We start from the raw sequence: 13,206 nt of genomic DNA, 5'->3' as shown, positions 1-13,206 counted from the left end.
CAGGAAAATAGGCTGAGCAAACGATGGGGCCCGGCTAGCTAAAAAGGACAGAAAAGGAAAGACACTTGTTGTGAGTTCATTTTTCTCTTCACCATTGAGGTCTGATGAACTCCCTCCTCTGGTGAAGGAAGGTAGTGAGGCTGATTATCAAACACCTGGGCAGCTAGATGATGACTGGGTGGCTGGAATTGAGGACTGGATATAAGGCTGCCGACGCCCTTCTTCCTGGCTGGTGATTTTCCTGCTGGATTCTTGGAGACCAGTCTGATTCCTGCATCTCAAAGCTAAGTTTTTCTGCTCTGCTTTGTACTCTTCAGTTTTGTTTTTGTTTTGCCTTGTTTTTTGGGAGTTCTGCCATCCCCGGCCGGGGGTGAGCTGAATTCCATTTTTGTCTCTGATCTGTTGATCTTTTGCTCTGTCTTCAGAATATACCTGAGTGCTGATATAGTCTTTTGAAGCCTAGCGACTTCAGGGCCTGTTTTTCCTATCAGTCGGTTGGCTCATTTTGATAGGGTTTTTGCGGATGGCAGACAGCAGCTTTCCTATCCTGTCCTATGTAGTTAGCTTGGGCCCCATCATTTGCTCAACCTATCTTTCTATCTGTGTTAGTGTTTTCATCTTGCTTCACCGTCATTATATGTTGGGGGCTGCCTATTGCTTTGGGGTCTGCTCTGGGGCAGTTTAGTTTTTCCCCTTTCTGTCTTTAGGCTGTCTAGTTCTCCGGCTGTGATCGAGGGGTCTAGGGCACCGTAGGAACCCCCCACGGCTACTGCTAGTTGTTGTGGATAGGTCCAGGGGTCTGCAATCCGATAGCTGCCAACCTCTCTGGTTTTTCTGGACTTAGCTGGTATTTTGTTTTTTCCTCCTTCGGTGACTCATCATAACAGACACTGTCTGCAATCTGCCAAAAAAACCCTACAAAAATATTGTCCAACACTTCTGATAGCAAAATTAACCCTGAAGTCACTAGACTTCTAAACCTATATCAGCACTCTGAAACATTCTGAGACAGAGCAAAAAAGAGGCCAATCTAATAAGGGACAAAAAGCAGAATGGCAAATACTGATTAACAGGAGTGGAATTTCAGCATAGCCCCAGCAGGGGCAGGCTGATTACACAAAAAACTGAATTGACCAACAAGCGCAAGTGTGAACATTAGCAAAAAACAAACTTAACTTGAGAAGACTGGAAGAGAACTGAAGTCCAGGACCTGAATCACCAGCACCCGGATAGGGCGTCGGCTGTCTTATATCCAGTCTGATACTCCAGAGATCCAATCGTTATCTTCCTCATCAGGTGGCAGATCACTACCACTTAAACCAACCGCACTACCTTCTGTCACCACCAGAGGGAGAACGGAAGGGGAACTCTCAACTGGTGGAGCAGAAAATGAGTTCATGACAGTACCCCCCCTTGAGGAGGGGTCACCGAACCCTCATCCATGCCACCAGGCCGATCAGGATGGGCCCGGTGAAAAGCACGAACCAATTTATTGGCATGAATATCAGAGGCAGAGACCCAAGAATTATCCTCCTGGCCATAACTCTTCCATTTGACCAAATACTGGAGTCTCCGTCTAACCAAACGAGAATCCAATATTTTCTCTACCTCATATTCCACATTGCCTTTAACCAATACAGGATCAGGAGGTGCCGCCACAGGAACTACTGGCTCAACAAACCTCTTCAACAGTGACTTGTGAAATATGTTATGGATTTTGAACGTAACTGGAAGAGCCAATCGAAAAGAAACAGGATTAAGAATCTCCAAAATCTTATAAGGTCCAATAAATCTTGGCTTAAATTTTGGAGATGCAACCTTCATAGGAATATTCTTAGGCTACTTTCACATGTCCGTCAGTGGCATTCCGGCTCCGTGCGGCAAAAAGATGAAGTGCCGGATCCAGCAGTGAATGGAGGGACCGGAAGTATATGCTGCGCATCTTACGGTGCCTGACACGGCTATGTTGCGGAGTCGCCGGGGAAGAAAAGGATCCATGAGACAGTGAACAGGGTATGAAAAAGAGAGAGAGAGAACAGGGTATGAAAGAGAGAGAACAGGGTATGAAAGAGAGAGAGAACGGGGTATGAAAAAGAGAGAGAGAGAGAACAGGGTATGAAAGAGAGAGAGAACGGGGTATGAAAGAGAGAGAGAACGGGGTATGAAAGAGAGAGAGAGAACGGGGTATGAAAGAGAGAGAGGGAGAACGGGGTATGAAAGAGAGAGAGGGAGAACGGGGTATGAAAGAGAGAGAGGGAGAACGGGGTATGAAAGAGAGAGAACGGGGTATGAAAGAGAGAGAAAGAGCGGGGTATGAAAGAGAGAGAGAACGGGCATGCGCACAGGGTAAAACCGTGCATGCGGTGGCCGGATCAGTTAGAAGCCTGATCCGGCGGCCGGAATGTACCATAGAGAAACATTGTCCCGCAGAGCCGGAAGGGCCGCATACGTCCATGTCCGGCTTTTTTCGCCGGACAAAAAAACGCTGCAGCACCCGTCCTGTCCGGCCGCCGGACAGAGGAATTCAGCCGGATCCGGTAAAAACCGGAACAAACGGAAGCACATGCGGCGCGATCCGGCGCATGTGCTTCTCAATGACAAAAAAACGCATCCGGCGGTAAATAAAACCGGATCCGTTTTTTTACACACATGCCGGATTGTGCCTGACGGCACAAACCGGATGTGTGAAAGAGGCCTTAGACGACAGCCAAACCATATCACCCACTTTAAACCGGGGACCAATGGTCCTACGCCGGTTGGAAAAATGCTGGGCCTTTTCCTGAGAGAGTGACAACTTATCCACCACTTGGTCCCATATCTGCTGCATTCTCACAACCACAGTGTCCACACCTGGGCAGGACGAAGATTCCACTTGCCCTGAAGAGAATCGAGGATGAAACCCAAAATTACAGAAAAAGGATGACATCAGAGTGGCAGAACTAGCTCTATTGTTCAGCACAAATTCGGCCAAGGGCAAAAATGAGACCCAATCATCTTGATCAGCAGATATAAAACATCTCAAATAAGACTCCGAGGTCTGGTTTGTTCTCTCAGTCTGTCCATTGGCCTGGGGATGAAACGCGGAGAAGGATAACTGAATTCCCAGATTGGAACAAAAGGCTTTCCAGAATCTGGAAACAAACTGGACTCCTCTGTCGGACACAATGTTCTCAGGAATCCCATGTAACCGAAGCACCTGTTGTAAAAATAGGGCACCAACTCAGCGGAAGATGGCAACTTTGGGAGTGGAACAAGATGGACCATCTTCGAAAATCTATCACAAATCACCCAGATAACAGTCATTCTCTGAGAGACAGGAAGATCAGAAATAAAATCCATTGAGATATGGGTCCATGGCCTCTTGGGCACCGACAAGGGCATCAGCAACCCACTAGAATGAGAACAGGGTTTAGACCGAGAACAAGTCCCACAGGACTGTACAAAATTCCTGATGTCACGAGATAAGGCAGGCCACCAAAAGGACTGACTCACCAAATCTCTGGTAACAAAAATACCAGGAGGACCAGCCAATGCGGAGCAATGAATTTCAGACATCACTGTTATGAATGAGTCACCGAAGGAGGAAAAAACAAAAACACAAGCTAAGTCCAGAAAACCGGAGAGGTTGGTAGCTATCGGATTGCAGACCCCTGATCCTATCCACAACAACTAACAGTAGCCGTGGGGGTTCCTACGATGCCCTAGACCCCTCGATCACAGCCGGAGAACTAAATAGGCCTAAAGAAAGAAAGGGGAAATCTAAACTGCCCCAGAGTAGACCCCAAAGCAAAAGGCAGCCCTCAACATATGACGGTGAAGCAAGATGAAAACACGAACACAGATAGAAAGATAGGTTGAGCAAACGATGGGGCCCAAGCTAACTAAAAAGGACAGGATAGAAAAGCTGCTGTCTGCAATCCGTAAAAAACCCTACCAAAAAATGTCCCAACCGTCTGATAGGAAAAACAGGCCCTGAAGTCGCTAGGACTTCAAAAAGACTATATCAGCACTCCGGTAAATTCTGAAGACAGAGCAAAGAGACAAACTGATCAGAGACAAAAATGGAACTCAGCACACCCCCGACCGGGGATGGCTGAACTCCAAAAAACAAGGTAAACAAAACTAATAAGTTCAAAAGCAGAGCAAAAACATCTTTGGGAAGCAGGAATCAGACTGGTCTCCAAGAATCCAGCAGAGAAATCAAGAGCAACTCAGAAGGACGTCGGCTGCCTTATATCCAGTCAGAATTTCCTGTTACCCAGTCATCATCTACCAGATCAGGTGTTTGGTAATCAGCCTCACTACCTTCCTTCACCAGAAGAGGGAGTTCATCAGACATCGACGGTGAAGGGGAAAATGAACTCACAACACATCACTCTCTTTCTCCACTGGTCAGGAACATACAATTTTCCCATAGGGCAACGCTCAGGTTTATCCTCCTGGAATTCCTCCAGGGCGCGTCTCAAATCTGGCGAAATGGCAGAAAGAACTACCCCTTCACCTAGGTTGGTAGTAGGCTCGGTCACACTAAGAGAATCGGCAAAGAAACTCCTAGAAAGGGCGTCTGCCTTAACATTCTTAGTGCCCGGAAGAAAAGAGACCACAAAATTAAAACGCGTGAAAAACAAGGCCCATCCAGCCTGTCTAGGATTCAAGCGTTTGGTCGACTCCAGATAAATCAGATTCTTGTGATCGGTGAGGACCACAACTTGATGTCTAGTTCCCTCCAACCAATGTCTCCACTCCTCAAATGCTCATTTCATGGCCAACAATTCCCGATTCCCCACGTCATAGTTGCGTTCAGATGGGGAGAACTTTCGAGAAAAGAAGGCACAGGGATTCATCTTAGATGTCACAGGGTCTTTTTGGGACAAAACAGCTCCTGCATCAATCTCAGAAGCATCTACCTCCACCTGAAATGGAAGTGAGACATCAGGTTGCCGTAAAACTGGAGCTGAAGTAAATCTCTGCTTAAGCTCCTAAAATGCTGAGACAGCCTCAGGGGACCAATTCAGCACATCAGCGCCCTTCTTGGTCAGATCAGTCAGTGGTTTGACAACACCAGAAAAATTACCTATAAATTTACGATAGAAATTAGCAAAACCCAAAAACTTCTGGAGGACCTTCAAAGAAGTAGGCTGAACCCAATCATAAATGGCCTGTACCTTGGCCGGGTCCATTTCAATAGTCGATGGAGACAAGATAAATCCCAAAAATGAAATCCTCTGTACACCAAAGAGGCATTTCGATCCCTTAACAAACAGGGAATTCTCCCTCAAAATCCCGAACACAGTCCGGACGTGTTCCACATGAGAATGCCAATCACTAGAAAAGATCAAAATATCATCCAGATTGTGGATAAGTTTTTGATCATCTAAGTCACGGAAAATATCATTCATAAAGGACTGGAAGACAGAAGAGGCATTAGTGAGCCCAAAAGGCATCACCAGGTACTCAAAATGTCCCTCCGGAGTATTAAACGCCGTCTTCCATTCATCCCCGTGCTTGATGCGAATAAGATTATACGCCCCCCTGAGGTCAAGCTTAGTAAACCAGCAGGCACTCTTAACTCTGGAGAATAAATCAGACATCAGAGGTAACGGGTACTGATATTTAACAGTCATCTTGTTAAGGGAACGATAATCAATACACGGTCTTAATGAACCATCGTTCTTGGCCACAAAAAAACCCCCAGCACCTAAAGGTAACGAAGATGGTCTAATATGACCCTTCTCCAATGACTCCTTAATATAGGATCGCATAGCATCATGTTCAGATACTGATAAGTTGAAAAGCCGATCCTTGGGAAATTTACATCCAGGCATCAACTCAATTGCACAGTCATAACTCCTATGAGGAGGCAAAGACGCAGACTTGCTCTCATTAAATACATCAGAAAAATCGGCTAGATAATCAGGAATATCATAAGACTGAGGAGAGGTGGAGAAAACAGGAGCGTCCCTAAGAACACACTGACAACCCCAACTCACCACAGACCCAGATTTCCAATCCAAAACTGGATTATGAGTTTGCAACCCAGAACAATAGTATCATGTAAATTATGCAGCACCAAAAATTTACAATCTTCTTGGTGGTCTGGGGCAACTCGCATTGTCACCTGGGTCCAAAACTGAGGTTTATTCTCCGCCAACGGAGTAGCATCAATACCCCTCAAAGGAATAGGCGTCCGCAGGGGCGACATGGAAAAACCACAGCGTTTAGCAAAGTCCAAATCCATCAGATTCAACGCTGCTCCTGAATCCACAAAAGCCTTTGTGGAAAACGTGGATAAAGAGCAGATCAGAGTAATTGCCAAATGGAACTTAGGTTGTACACTGCCCACAGCAAATGTGTGTGCAAAACGTTTCTCTCGTTTAGGGCAGACAGAAATAGTATGAGAGGCATCTCCACAGAAAAAACACAGCTTATTACACCTTCTAAACTCCTAACGTTGTGCCCTAGACAAAACCCCATCACATTGCATAGATTCAGACGTTTGTTCAAAAGGTGGCAGCGCCTCCCGTTTAGTTTTACCTTCACGTAAACGCCGATCAACTTGAATGGCTAATGACATGGAATCATCCAGACCAGAGGGAACAGGAAATCCCACCATAACATCTTTTACTGTCTCTGATAAACCCTTCCGAAAGAGAGCTGCCAAAGCTCCATGTAGTAAGGACCGCCCACTTTGGGACTTTTTGACAGTATAACTCTGCAGAATCCTGACCCTGGTTTAATGCCAACAGGGTTCTCTCAGCTTGATCAACAGCATTAGGTTCATCATACAACAAATCCAAGGCTTGAAAAAATGCATCCACATTAGTCAGAATAGGATTTTCAGGTGTCAGAGAAAAAGGCCAATCCTGGGGATCGCCGCGCAGCAAGGAGATGACAATTTTAACCTGCTGCGCAGAGCTCTCCGATGAGTTAGGCTTCAAGGCAAGAAATAATTTACAATTATTCTTAAAATTCAGAAATTTAGACCGATCCCCAGAAAACACATCAGGAGCAGGGATCTTAGGTTCAGCAGCATGTGACTGAATGAGGTAGGTGGAAATTCCCTGCACTTCAGCAGCAAGTTGCTCCACACGATCAGACAATTGCTTAATCTCCATTATGGGGAAAAAAAAAAAAATCTTCCTATGGCCCCAGAAAAAAAGAGGAAAATATATATATATATATAAAAAAATTCTGGCACTTTTTTAACAACTTTTTCCTGCTTTTGAGAACCCTAGAATCTGCAGTATGGCTGGTGATTCTGTTATGAATGGGTCACCGAGGAGGAAAAAACCTAAACTTGCTAAGTCCAGAAAAACCAGAGAGGTTGGTAACTATGCAGATTGCAGATCCCTGATCCTACCACACAACTAGCAGCAGCCGTGGAGCGTGCCTACGATGAACCTAGACACCTCGTCACGGCCGGAGGACTAAATAAGCCAAAAAGCAAGAAAAGGGAAAACTAACTGCCCCAGAGCAGACCCCAAAGGAATAGACAGCCCCTACACATGTATTGACGGTGAAACAAGATGAAAACACAAACACAGGTAGGAAAATAGGCTGAGCAAATGATGGGGCCCAAACTAACTAGAAAGGAGAGGAAAGGACATACACTCTCTGCAATCTGCCCAAAACCCTACAAAATAATGTCCAACACTTCTGATAACAAAACTAACCCTGAAGTCACTAGACTTCTCCCACTATATCAGCACTCTGAAATATTCTGAGACAGAGCAAAAAGAGGCCAATCTAATAAGGGACAAAAAGCAAATTGGCAAATACAGATAAATAAGAGTGGAAATTCAGCACAGCCCAAGCCGGGGCTGGCTGACCACACAAAAAATAGAACAACAAAATCAAGTGTGAACATTAACAGAGAAACTTAGCTTGAGCTGACTGGAACAGAGCTGAGAACCAAGACCTGACAAGCAGAAGGAATCATCAGCAACTGAATAGGGCGTCGGCTGTCTTAAATCCAATCTGAGAGTCCTGAGGTCCAATCGTCATCCTCATTCTCAGGTGGCAGATCTCCACCGATCAAATCAGCCTCACTACCTCCTGTTGCCACCAGAGGGAGTCCGGAAGGAGAACTCACAACTGGTGAACCAGAGAATGAACTCACAACAGGTCTAGTTTCCAAAATGGTGTCACTTGTGGGGGGTTTCCACTGTTTAGGCACATCAGGGGCTCTCCAAATGCAACATGGTGTCCGATCTCAATTCCAGCCAAAAAAAGTCAAATGGCACTGCTTCCCTTCCGAGCTCTGCCATGCGCCCAAATAGTGTTTTACCCCCACATATGAGGCATCGGCGTACTCAGGACAAATTGTACAATAACTTTCAGGGTCCTGCTTGCCTTGGAAAAATAAGATTTGGGGGTGAAAAGATCATTTTTTTGGAAGAAATATGATTTTTTTTATTGTACGGCTGTACATTATAAACTTCTGTGAAGCCCTTGGGGGGTTCAAAGTTCTCACCACATATCTAGATAAGTTCCTTGGTGGGTATAGTTTCCAAAATGGCATCACTTGTGGGAGATTTCTACTGTTTAGGCACATCAGGGGCTCTCCAAACCTGACATGGGGCCCAATCTCAATTCCAGACAATTTTGCGTTGAAAAAGTCAAACGGTACTCGTTCCCTTCTGAGCTCTGCCATGCGCCAAAATAGTGGTTCCCACCCACATATCAGGTATCAGCGTACTCAGGACAAATTGCACAATAACTTTTACAGTCCAATTTCTCCTGTTACCGTTGGTAATATAAAAAAAATTGGACCTGAAGTAATTTTTTTTCTGAAAAAAAGTTAAATGTTCATTTTTTTTAAACATTCCTGTGAAGCACCTGAAGGGTTAATAAACTTCTTGAATGTGGTTTTGAGCACCTTGAGGGGTGCAGTTTTTAGAATGGTATCACTTTTGGGTATTTTCTATCATATAGACCCCTGACTTGTGATGTCCCTAAAAATAAAATGGTGTTGTAAAAATGAGAAGTCGCTGGTCAACTTTTAACCCTTATAACTTGTTAACAAAAAAAAAAATTTGGTTCCAAAATTGTGCCGATGTAAACACGTGAGAAATGTTACTTATTAAGTTTTTTGTGTGCCATATCTCTGTGAGTTGGAAAATTGCAAAATTTTCAAAATTTTTGCCATTATGACCTCATAAAGGGACAGTGGTCAGAATTGTAAAAATTGGCCTGTTCATTAACATGCAAACCACCCTTGGACGTAAAGGGGTTAAGGAGATAAGGCAAAGTACATGGCCCTGGCGTCTTCACCATCAGAAGTAATCCGGGAACAGGGTGAGGGAAGGTGCTCCAAGGACTCGGCACAGGAAAGGAGCCCCAGGGCCCCGGGACACCTGACAGAGTCGTGACAAAAGGCATTGCAGAACAGCTAGCTCCTATTACTCTAATGATAATAGGTGTATGTAAAATGTTTGGTACTTACTGTTGTACTTTTATTCCCAACAATACTTCTCCAGATGGCTGTATCATAAAGGACTTAACCGCCTTCTTGGAAGAAATGGCAAAGAATTCGCAGATTAATAACCTCTTCACTAATCTCTTGGAAGGATGGTTCAGAAAATGGAATGAATGACATCTGTCAAGATATCACCGCTCAGTGTGTCTTGGATGCAGTGAATGACAGCTCAGTTGTCCAATCTTGTGCAAGGGTATGCTGAGCTCTCAGTATTTTGAGTGACTGCTCAGACGACCAATCTGAAACTGGGAGGTGCTTAACTTCCTTTAGTCGTTCCCTGTTTCTAGTGATTACTCAGCTATTTAGCTAAGCTGTCTGCCCCAGATAGCTGCCAGGCAAGCTTTGTGGCTTGTTCTCTGTGCCTTGTACTCTAAATACTGACATTCTAATAATTTATTGCCAAACCATGGATATAACATTTGACTACACTACCTGTTTGTGTTACCCCTTTTGTCTTGACACACTCAGACCTTGGAATTTTTTACTTTGGGCTATGACCTGGCTACAACTTTTGCCTCACTCCTTTGTGTATGATGAGCCCTGGACCTCTTCAGTACTCAAGCCTTAAGGCTCGTCCATGAGTAGTCACTAGTGTCCCAACATCATGTCACCTGCAGATGTTGATGCATTCTCTACATAAGAGGACTACTGCAAAGACTAATAAATACAACTTTAACAAAGACTATAAACCAACAAGTAACTATGAATTAAGAATACACAGATTTAGTCATTTGAAAGTGCTCAAAATTAAACACTTAATGAATATCTAAAGAAATGTTAATTGTGGATAGGTTAAGTATAAGATATAGTTTATAGGTGTGTTCTTAGTATAAAAAGGGGGAAACGTAAGAATAATTTGATACTGTCACTTTAACAGCTAATCTGCAACTGAGGTAACAAAAGGTGGCCTTGAATAAAAGATAAAACTGTTGGAATATTGAGGGAGGGGACGAGAGCCTATGGGGGTGAGAACATGTGACTGCCTCTTCCTATGGCTATATAACCTTAAGGTACTGTCACACTTAGCGATGTACCAGCGATCCCGACCAGCGATATGACGCGGTCAGGGTCGCTGGTGCATCGCTAAGTGGTCGCTAGTGAGCTGCCACACTGGCAGATCTCACCAGCGACATCGCTGGGGGCGGGGGTCGCTACTTACCTGTCACACCAGGCGATCCTGCGTCCTCCCGCGTCGCTTGTCATCACAGCAGGAAGCGCCGCAGGAAGCTGACGACGAGAAGCGGTCCTGAACGTTCTCGCGCGATCAGCGATAACCAGCGGGGGAGCGGGTTGTAGGTAAGTATCACACATAGCGATATCGCTAGCAATATCGCTATAACGTCACAAGTTACAGCGATATTGCTAGCGATATCGCTTAGTGTGACAGTACCTTTAGTGTTACTCAATTATAGCCAGAAAATGCTTTACAATTGTATTATCTCCTTGCACCAAGCAACAAATCAACTTTAATCCAGTGATTCTGCACCGAGTAAAATTTTTCTTACAGTGACAATTAATTAGATATGTTCCACATTATGAACATGACAATTGCCCGTCTTCTTTGTGAATTGTTTGATGTTTAACAAGAAAAGACTTCGTAGAATAACTTTTCTCACATTCTGAACATGAAAATGGCTTCTCCCCTGTGTGAATTTGCTGATGTCTAACAACAGCGGATTTCTTAGCAAAACGTTTCCCACATTCTGAACATGAGAATGGCTTCTCTCCTGTGTGAATTTTCCGATGTCCAAAAAGAGTGGAGTTATCAGTAAAACATTTTCCACATTCCAAACATGTAAATAACTTCTCCCCTGTGTGAATTCTCTGATGTGAAATAAGTGTTGACCGATCTGTAAAAGATTTTTCACATTCTGAACATGAAAATGGTTTCTCCCCTGTGTGAATTCTCAGATGTATAGCAAGCTTTGTTTTATGACTAAAACATTTCCCACATTCCAAACATGAAAATGGTTTCTCCCCTGTATGAATTCGTTGATGTCCAACAAGATTAGATTTATCTTTAAAACATTTTCCACATTCTGGGCATGAAAATGGCCTTTCATCTTTGTGAATTCTCTGATGTCTAATCAAACACGATTTTTCTTTAAAACATTTCCCACACTGAGAACATGAAAATGGCTTTTCACCTGTATGAATTCTCAAATGTGTTTGAAGATTTGATTTGTTTGAAAAACATTTCATACAATAGGAGCATGAAAATGGCTTCTCCCCTGTGTGAATTCTTTCATGTTTAGCAAGACTTGATTTAACTCTAAAATTTTTCCCACATGTTAAACATGAAAATGGCTTCTCCCCTGTGTGAATTCTCTCATGTTTAACAAGACTTGATTTAACTTTAAAATTTTTCCCACATGTTAAACATGAAAATAGCTTTTTTCTTGTGTCAGTTCTTTGAAATTCATGACAAATTCTGTTATTTTCAGTTTTCGATGAATCATTAGACAGAACTAGTCCAAAAGCGTCAGATGACACAACATTATGGTGTAGGTCTGGAGGTATATTTGGAATAAGCGCATGCTCTTCATATGCATCTGGTGCAATATTATGATCATCTGCTTGAAATTCTGAAAATATCCCATTTTTCTCTGAGTTTCTGGTAGAGTCATCTGCCAAAAATAAAATAAAATTTTACAATTTCTTAATAACATTCCTTTAACGCATATTAGTTCAATACATAGCATTTCAGTATAAATATCTATACAATTTTTTGTGACATTTAATTTTGAACTGACAGTGTCAAAAATCATTACAGAAGTTAATCTAGGCATGCTCCTTGTCTCATCTCATTCTTACAAATCCAATCTGCAATGGCTTCTGGAGGAGAAAAGAGGACATCGGGCAACCGAACAGATGCTGATTGGATTTAAATTCCTCTGTTACAGCAGCAATAGGAGCAGCCTTTGTGGGCATCTTTTAGACACGTGCCAGCTGTATAGCACATTTCCAGTGGAATGATCCTGAAATCTGATGTCAATTTCTTATAGACCTGTCACACACCATTAAGAATATGAAGATGCGTTATCCAACTGCAGACTGTCTGGAGACTGCAATGACATTACTCCCAGACTCAATTGTATGTTTTTATAAACTTCACTTTAAAATGTCCTGGCTTTTTCTCCTAGACTCTGTGCCACCAGCTAATGAACCAATGCAGATTGGGGTTACATAGTTTGATACATCAGAAGGAGTGTGTATCAGACTGCAGAATGAGCTAGCAAACATCTCAATAAGTGCTCATGTTTGGTGGCTCAGGTCTAAAGCTCTTATCTCTCTTCACCAGAACAATCTTCTAAGCTGATGCATGATGATATCAAAGCTGAACCTCTCTCCTCTTGAAGTTGCTATTCATGATGGTGCTGATTATGATCGTGTGAATAATATTTGGTAAAGTAAAGCAAAATTGAAAAGTCTGGTATAACACAAAACAAAGCAGCAGTAGGCGATCCATGGGTCTCTCCTTAAATTTATTTAATAATCACTCAATGCTCAAACTTTAGCTTCTCTGTACATCCAGCTAAAAACTTCTCCAAATTATTGTTAATCATCATTTAGAACTTGAAAAACTCAAAAAAACTTTGGATTCCAGAAGTTCTCTACAGCATTTAGTTCACTGGAAAGGTTGTGGATCAAAGGAAAGCAGTCAAGATCATGGATTCTATCAATTTAGATTGTGAGCCCCATAGGGGACAGCGATGATAATGTGTGCA

The 13,206-nt window shown here is 43.3% G+C and overlaps 1 protein-coding gene across 1 annotated transcript in view; it reads right to left on the bottom strand.

The window, feature by feature from the left end:
- LOC141070491 (uncharacterized) overlaps positions 1-13,206 on the bottom strand; it is a 170,972-nt gene that overhangs the window by 134,121 nt on the left and 23,645 nt on the right. Inside the window, exon 7 of the mRNA XM_073559492.1 lies at positions 11,015-12,105. Within this exon, the coding sequence (XP_073415593.1) occupies positions 11,015-12,105 (1,091 nt within the window). The remainder of the gene's footprint in view (positions 1-11,014; positions 12,106-13,206) is intronic.

This window comes from Dendrobates tinctorius, unplaced genomic scaffold, assembly GCF_039654945.1.
Source record: "Dendrobates tinctorius isolate UK_male_01 unplaced genomic scaffold, ASM3965494v1 ptg000014l, whole genome shotgun sequence".
Classification (NCBI taxonomy): domain Eukaryota; kingdom Metazoa; phylum Chordata; class Amphibia; order Anura; family Dendrobatidae; genus Dendrobates; species Dendrobates tinctorius.
This window is presented reverse-complemented; position numbering and strand designations above follow the sequence as displayed.